The 8,210-nt window shown below is 40.8% G+C and overlaps 1 protein-coding gene across 1 annotated transcript; it reads left to right on the top strand.

Annotated features, from left to right (window-relative positions):
* On the top strand, window positions 1-7,982 carry LRRC34 (leucine rich repeat containing 34). The gene is made up of 10 exons (XM_062499278.1): window positions 1-116; window positions 972-1,093; window positions 1,243-1,307; window positions 2,054-2,137; window positions 3,122-3,250; window positions 4,474-4,569; window positions 5,965-6,119; window positions 6,212-6,367; window positions 7,414-7,540; window positions 7,779-7,982. The coding sequence occupies exons 1-10, from the start codon at window positions 1-3 to the stop codon at window positions 7,980-7,982; spliced, it is 1,254 nt and encodes a 417-aa protein (XP_062355262.1).
* Window positions 7,983-8,210: the final 228 nt, after the last annotated feature.

Raw genomic sequence — 8,210 nt, 5'->3', positions numbered from 1 at the left:
ATGTCGGTTCTTCCAGATCTTCACCTGCATTATGTACAGGCCTGTCAAAATTTGAGCCGGCCTGAAAACCCCTTCATTGCTCGTGTGCTTCAAGAAGCTGATAAAAATAAGGAAATGTAAGGAAATAGCAAACGGGGTGTTTCAGATGCTTCTGAAAGCCTTAAACAGGGTTGCAGGATGACGAATTGAAAAATGAGAAAGTTCATGCAGTTTCAGGCTTAAACACAAATCAAATTTAACATTTACTGCTGAAGTTCTGGTTTGACTCATCTTGACATCATCTTGGCAGAAGGTTGTAGCTATATATCCTTTCTGGGCAGCTTTACAAGCAGTGAAATCAAAAAAAGTGAAAAATGTGTAGGATGGTGCCTTTCTGTCCCCTAAAGAAGCCAAACGCAGTGTTTAGTCATCCTAACTCTCTTCTTTGTGTTTCACTCCTGTTTAAAAAGCCTCAGTTACCTTCCAGCTGGTCATACTTCCCTGAGCTGTTCTGAATCCTGCCAAGCTATTAACTACTCAAATTCTCTCTCATTAAGGGTCTGGGTACTGCTTCTTCTCATGGACAGTGCTGGGTTCAAAGTTAATTGTCCTTTGGGGGGAAAAAACTGAGAAAATGAAATGGTTTGTGTTAGGTTTTGATCCTGAGGGAAGGATAAATAAATAAAGAGAGCAAGTAAAAAAGATGATGAGGTAACCTCTGAGATAATCTTTATTTCCATCTGCTTTCCCCCCATCTTGGTTGTTCCTGCTTTCAATGCAAGCATAGCCTTGCAGCTGAGCAGTGCTTTCAGAAAGGGCAGTGCTGAGGTACTGCTTGGGTCACATCGTGGAGTTACCACAGGAGCAGCAGCAGATAACCCTGTGCAAAAGCTCCAGTGAGGGCAGGCATGGGCACACCTCTGATCTGCAGAGGGAACTAATTTCTATCATTTTAATTCTCCCCATGTGCTTATGTTTTTATGTTAATGCAGAAGTACAAAAGGACTCACATTAAAATTGGCTGGAAATAATCATCTGGTGCCTGTGCCAAGAGTTACAGATGATGATCTTAGAGTTCTTGTCTCTGGCTTAGGCCAAGCTGCCTTTGTCACAGGTAAGATTTTTCCCTGTGTGTTTGACATTGCTAATACCAGAAAACATGATCAGTGTTGATTTCAGCCTTAGCTCATCTTTGTTTTTGTTCGGAGATCGGTTTAGTGTAGATATGCATCTGTCACATTCACTGTTCTTCATCTTTTTCAGGTTTGGATCTTGCCTATAATTTATTGACTGATGCTGGAGCAAAGACCATGGCAACATTCCTCCAGGTGCCAAGAGATATTTGTCTTTCAACAACTTGTAATTTATTTGTCTATAGTAATATTTATATGTGGTATACTGGGGAAAAGAATGAGCTGGTTTAGCAAAATTCCAATAACTTTGACTATCACATCCCAATCCATCCAACTAGAACCTCAGATTGTATTCTCTGGAGATTTTTAATTTCTGGTAGAAAGCCTTTGGACATTTGGCTGCAATGTCCTGAGTAAAGAATGATGGAATAAACCATGAGGCTTTTAGGCTCACAGTTCAGTTCAACAGAAGGGGTAATGGTTGTGTCAAGTGTGCCAGAGCCTTTTGTTCAGCTATTTTATAAACTCTGTTTTTATAGGCCTAAACATAGGGAATTTTAATGCAGCCTTTTCGTCATTGTAAGCACTGGGATACAGGTGGAAAAGAGTGAGTTACCACCCTGTGCCTGTGTTCCTAGAATTTGAGGGGCACTGTTAGGTTCACAAAATGCCTGAATTTGTGCATCTGATCTTGACCACCTGCCTCATGCACAGAGTTCCTGGGTGGTTCCTGAGGCCCCATGAGGACCCTCCCCATGACAGGTTTTATGCCTTGCCCTCATCACCTGACATAAATTGGCATTCTTTAACTACTTCTCCAACTCATGAACTTCCTGAAATGCTGCAAAGGGCAGAGTTTTGTATGTGTATCTCCTTTTTGAAAATGCAGCTGTGTTTTGGGACAAAACCTCTCATTGCTTCCTGCTTTGTTTGTTCCCAAGGAAAACTCCACTCTGCGGTACCTGAACCTGATGTTCAATGACATTGGCACAAGTGGGGCAGAGCTGATAGCAGGAGCACTCCATGTGAGTATTTGCCTGGGAGATTTAGGCAATGGCATCTCCTTTGATATTTTTGCTTTTGATGACTAGTACTGGCTGTGCTGCCAAAATCAGAGCTGGCTGAAAGGAGCCTCTGTCTGTGCTCCATTCAGCATATTGCTGTGTCACAGGGATTGCCTGGTTTCCCAAGGCACCCTTCAGAAATCAGATCTCACACAACAGAAAGTTGCACTGTGCTGCCATTAACACTTAATTATCTATAAAAACTCATGTTTTTCTATAAAAAGCACTACTGTTGCAGCTGGGTTTTTCTGTGTGAAAAATGCTATGCTGCAGGATATATAATGTCGTCCTTTTTCTCCCCCCAAAATATTAAATTAAATTTGCCTGTACTTTGACATCGATATTTGTCTTGATTCAAGATGTCTGAGACATGTTTTCAAAACTTTGCCTTACAGCAGCACCACAAACCCAAGTTTGTTATTTTTAATGTGGTTTCCCAAGGAAATGAGGCTTGTGTGTAAGATTTGTTGTGTTTGTGAAAGGACACTCACATGAGCTCTTTCTTCTTCCTTCACAGTCTTTGAACCCTGAACTGATCTTAACTAAATTTGACAGGCCTGCAGAACACTAAGGCTGTGCAATAGATATAAAATGCTGGGCTCATACAAGGCTTACCAGATTTAAATCAGTATTAATGCAATTTGCATCTCAGATGCCAATTTAGGCAGAAATATTTGCCTGAATTATTTTCATGAGTGTGATGAAATTCATGAACTTGGGAGAAACAAAAGTTTTCAGATACAGGAGTTTTTCTTGCCAACTCTCATGTTTGGTGCCACTGAGGGAAATCTGAGCTAAGAGTTGAACCAGTGTTATCACTTAGACACAATTCTTCTGAAAGGTTGTGTTGTGTGACAACCAGCAGAACTCACATAAAAAAAACAGGACAATGTTGTTTTCCAGATCATCTTAAAGGAATAGATTTTATTTTTTTTTTTTGTCTAGAACAATCAAAGTCTTGTGCACCTGAGAATGACTGGAAACAAAATAGGAAACCAAGGTGGGATGTTCTTTGCTTCAACGCTAAAAATTAACTCAACTTTAGAGAAGTTGGATCTTGGAGACTGTGATGTGGTGAGTAACCCAGTAGAATTATCAGCAATAAGACGTAAGTCTTTCAAGGGTATCCCAAGGGTCCTGCAGTGCTTAATTAAGGGGAAATGCCATCTGTTGTCATTGATTTTGTGACAGCCAGAGGTAACACAATATATAATATTGCAATGCGTGCTTGGAAAGGCACACTGCATAAAGCACCTGTGAAGTCAGAACTGGGGATATTTTAGAGCCATCGTGTCTCTCTAGGAATTCAAGTGCTTGGCTTGCACACTTTCTGAGGTTTGTTTCTGCTGTTCCTTTCTGTTAAGCTAAGTCCTTTATAATTAATGTTGAAGAATGGACTTCTCATTCCCTGGAGAATCTTTTCCTTCTAAAATGTGCAGTGCTGTAACCCCTGAAAGTTGCTCATAACTCTGCTGCTTCTCTCAGAGCTTGACCTATAAAGTACATAAGAACAGCAATGCTGAACTGAGTAGAAAAGCACCTAATTTACTCTTGGACAATGGGGTTCCTCCTAGAGCTGGGCACTGAGACTTCTTACACAGTACACAGGGAGAGTTAGGGGGTTGTGAATTGCTTTTAAAAGCCTACATTTGTCTCCCAGAAATTCAGGACTTGCTTCTGAGCCAGAAGGGGGAATACCCCTCAGAAAGTGTGCAGATGTTATGAATACATGAACAAGGAAAGCGTAGGCAGTGTAGGATTTATTCAAAAGCTTGGTATGTGTGTGCTTGGTAGGGAGTTCATGGAGTGGATTTAAAACGAGATGGCTTTGGGTACAGACCAGCTATTTGAAAAGCAGCATAAATATAAAACAGAAGACAAATTAGAAGGATATTTAAAAAAAAAAATCTAAATTTGCCTGATTCATGCTAAATATGAATTTACCTGTTGGATAAATGTTAGGGGAATGCATATAAGCTGATTTTGCCTCATAAATCAGGGAATCAAAATACAGGATTAATTGAATGGACAAGTATTTTTGAGATCAATTATTCTTGCTTTTTATTTTCTGAGTTGCCATGTCATTTGTACTATTTAGTCTAATTTTACTCTGCTATTCTATAGGAAGTTGGCATTGGTACTACCAGAAAATCTGTTATGTGTCTGTAAGCAGTTGCCTGCTGTAGTCCCATCCCTCTGGAGTAGATGAAGGCAGAAATAATAGTAATGGTAATTTGGTAGCTTGATCTATACACTGAACAAGATTCTCTAGAGAGTTTGTTTGTTTTCATTTCCAGGGCCTGCAGTGTTTGGTAGCAACAGCCATAGCCCTGACTCAGAACAAATCACTCAAAGCCATAAACCTAAATCGTCCTCTGCTATCCAACCGACAGGTGTGTGAGTGACTGTGGAGTCAGCTCAGAGAGAGGGGCATAAGTCAAGTCAGTACTGATTTATTTATGGACATCTGAACTACACAGCTCTCTGGAATTCCTTACAAACTGGAGAAAATTATTGCAGGAATGTTATTTTTCTGTTTCGGTACCAAGTTTTATGAAGTCACTGACTGCCCCTGTTTAACTAGAAGGTTAAATTTAAAAAAAAATTCTTTATTGGTACATTTGTTAAATAATGGGCTAATGGAGGGGGGTTGGTATTGGAGAAGCAAATTTTCCTTCTGCTGCTAGAACATAGAGTTTCCTGCACTGTTCAGCAAACTGAGAGAGCCATGCTGTGTAGCAGGAAACGAGGGGGAGCACAAAGGATGCTGTTTATTTGAGCCTAAAGAAGACAGACACTGCAGCAATCCCCACATTCTCTGGGCTGGGTGGTTTTGCTGTCTCACTGTGTGCATGGCTGGTGCTGCTCAGGTCTTGGCTGCCAGAGCTGGGTAGAGGTGGAGTCACCTGCCTGGTAGCAGTTCTCAGGTGTCTGGAACAGGATCAGTGTTTTCCTGATGGCAGGATAACAAAATTAAACTGTAATGAAAGCCAGATCCTCCTCAATTCCCAAAGGTAAATTTAATGGTTTGAAGATTTTAGTTCTTTCTTTTCTAAGGCTGGGCTTGATCTGCCTAACCCCAGCTTTGGAAGTAAATTTAAACTACTGCTATTGGTAACAGTAAGGACCAGGTCTGGACCTGTCAGAGACTCTACTTGTCATTGTTTCCGCCTTCAGCTGTAGCATTTTCTGAGGTTTCTGGGTTTTTCCATTATTTTTGACTCCACAGTATTCAATCAGTTATTTTCTTAACTAAACAGGACATCTTTGAACAATCTTCCCTTGCCTTAGAATGGCAGGACGTATTTTTTCCCACAGAAGTCTTGTTTCTTTTGCATACAATTTACAGAACCTTTAAAGCTGGAAAGTATCACCAAGATCAAGTAAAAACTTTGACCAATTCATTCTTGTATGAAATAATTAACATCATTACAAAATACTTTCAAATGTTAGCAAAGACTGACTCAAATATTCAGTTTTTTAAGAGCAATAGCAGGGAGAGAAACTGGTTAGGCATAATTTAAATGTTGATGCTTCACTGATATTTGCAGAGATGTAGACAATACTGTAAAACTGCAAATATTCTATAGTATTTTTCTTCTCTTTTTTTTTTTTCATTTTTTAGCTTTATCATAAGATGTTGTTTTGTGGTTATTTTTATACAATATACAAAAGAGAACACTAATGATGACCAGATCTTGCAGTTAGTTGCATATGTCCCTTTTAATGAGGCACAACTGTATCTTATCCTAAAGTCCAGCTTAATAAAGTTGAGTGTATGTTTCTAGGAAGAGGCCACAGTTCACATAGCTCGGATGCTGAGGAGTAATTCTTCTCTTGTGGAGCTACACTTGGGCAAGCATGAAATGAAAAACTTTGGTGTAGAGCGACTGTGTGAGGCCCTGTATAAAAACTCCAGCCTGAGATACCTTGACCTTAGCTGGTGAGAGTGATTACATATGGCACATTAGAAACTCATTCTCTTAGCAACTTAAAAAGAAAAAAAGAAATTAAAATGTGCATCTCTTTTTTCAGTAATAACATAATCTGTGATGGTGTGAAATTTTTGGGAGAGTTACTAAAAAGGAACCAAACCCTGGAGATCCTGGATCTTAATGCAAACCGAATAGAAGATGCTGGAGCCATTTACTTGAGTGAGGCCTTGGCAACGTGGAACAGGAGTTTGCAGGTGTAAGTATTTGCACAGCTTCCCCAGAGACTGCAGGTAGGAAACCTGGACTTAGAGTGGCTGAAATGGCATCACAGCTCTGTGTCTTCATATTGATAAAAACAGGAAAATCAGGAAGTTCCAAATGTTTTAGACAACTTTTCCCTCTTGGGGAAAAAAAAAAATAGTGAGAGATTGGGTGGGATTTCTTTACTAAGCATAGGTGTCTGCTGCCATTTGAGATGCTCCAAGACCTGAGAGACACCCTGGGGTGCTGGAGGTGAGCCCCAGGTCTGCTCAGAGCTCTCACAGCTTTTTCCCACTCTAAGAGGGTGAGGCAATTGATCTGTTCCTTCTTTCTGCATCTTTGAAGTACAGGTCCCTGCAGTGCACGAACAAAAACAAGAGCTGTAGGTCTTCAGAATTTTGAGATAATCAGATTTCTCACTGGTATAAGGTTGGTTCTGATCCAACACTTAAGAAAATCCTCTGTTTAAGTTCGCTTCCAGGTGAACCCAGAAGAGCAGTCATCTCTCCAGCAGGGTGTCTTTTGCAGCTGTGTTAAACCCCTGCCAGCAGGATGTAAAAGCTGATCAAAGATGTTACCTGAAGCCATTAGTTTTAAGTAGGAGACTGAGGAGCTGGAGGCTTCGAGGTGCCTCTGAAAGCCCTGCAGGTTCACTAATATAAAAATAACTGCCACTCCACAAAGATCAAAGCTTAGCCTGGATAAATGCCAAGGCTCGGGCTTCAAAGCAGACTAGAGATGAGACCTGGCCACCATGCAGCAAAGTCACAGACACTGAAGAACTCAGTAGTGAACAACCTGGCTGCAAGAGTCAGGAAAGTGCTTTGAGAAATAGAGTAAATCCAGAGGCCAACTGCTTTTGGCAACCTGAAAAGGGTATTAGAGTTGGACTGGCTTTGATGCAAATAAATAATGGTATTATAAATAAAGAAGTTCTATATATGTATTATATATGCAATAAGACTAAATCATAGTTAAATTCTTATTTTAAAATAAAAGATGGGAATTCTATGGTTTGCAAACATTTTCTCTGTTTTCTAGGTTGTCCATTGTAAGCAACAATATAACTGGCAAAGGACTTGTAGCTCTTGCACAAGCAATGCAATCCAATGTGAAACTTTCCCATATTTACATCTGGGGGAACAAACTTGACAGAAGCACCTGTATGGTAAGTGTTTGGTTCTAAACTCACTTGAGAAGGCTGGGGTTCATTTGTTCTAATTTGTCTTTCCATTGTTGGGAAGACTACACCAATTAGTGAACAAGACACCTAATTTATTTGGGGTTTTTTATGTGGTTATAATATGGTGGTGCTGGAATGAGACTCCTTGGAGATCAGCACGCTGAAGGGACTAAGTGCCTTCACTGCAGTCCAGGTGGCAAATTCCAGGTTTTCTTCATTCCAGGCATTCTCGGAGCTGATTGGGATGGGTCGCCTGAAGCTGGGCTGCACAGATGTGATTCCCTACAGGGTGGATGGGGAGCTTTTCCTGGCAGAGCTGTCCCACGGGCTGGGCAAGCACCGGTACTGGGCCCCGTGCTGCGCCGCCACGGCCCCCGGCGATGCCAACGCCAGCCTGGAAATCGTCAGTGTCTCAGAGTATTTGTGAGTGAGCCAGCACTCCCTGTGCCAGAGCTTTCCCTACCTGGCTTCTAGTAAAATAGATTATATCAGTACCAGACTTGCTGCATGCTCTTTCTTTGGGGTTTGAGTCTAGGAGGAATCTACACCTGCTTGAAATGGTGACAGAAAAAAAATAAAAAAACAAATTGCCTCAAAATTTGTTGCAAAATAATGCTCTGTCCATTAAAAGTATGAAAAGCTTTGTACCCAGGCA

This window comes from Cinclus cinclus, chromosome 10, assembly GCF_963662255.1.
Source record: "Cinclus cinclus chromosome 10, bCinCin1.1, whole genome shotgun sequence".
In the NCBI taxonomy this organism is placed as follows: domain Eukaryota; kingdom Metazoa; phylum Chordata; class Aves; order Passeriformes; family Cinclidae; genus Cinclus; species Cinclus cinclus.
This window is presented reverse-complemented; position numbering and strand designations above follow the sequence as displayed.

What these genes read in the sequence shown, in the direction of transcription:
- LRRC34 (XM_062499278.1), top strand. Translation starts at nt 1, where the DNA reads ATGTCGGTTCTTCCAGATCTTCACCTGCATTATGTACAGGCCTGTCAA. An exon ending in GCTGATAAAAATAAGGAAAT is followed by an intron (nt 117 to 971) that starts GTAAGGAAATAG and finishes ATGTTAATGCAG; the next exon opens with AAGTACAAAAGGACTCACAT. An exon ending in TTGACAGAAGCACCTGTATG is followed by an intron (nt 7,541 to 7,778) that starts GTAAGTGTTTGG and finishes TCTTCATTCCAG; the next exon opens with GCATTCTCGGAGCTGATTGG.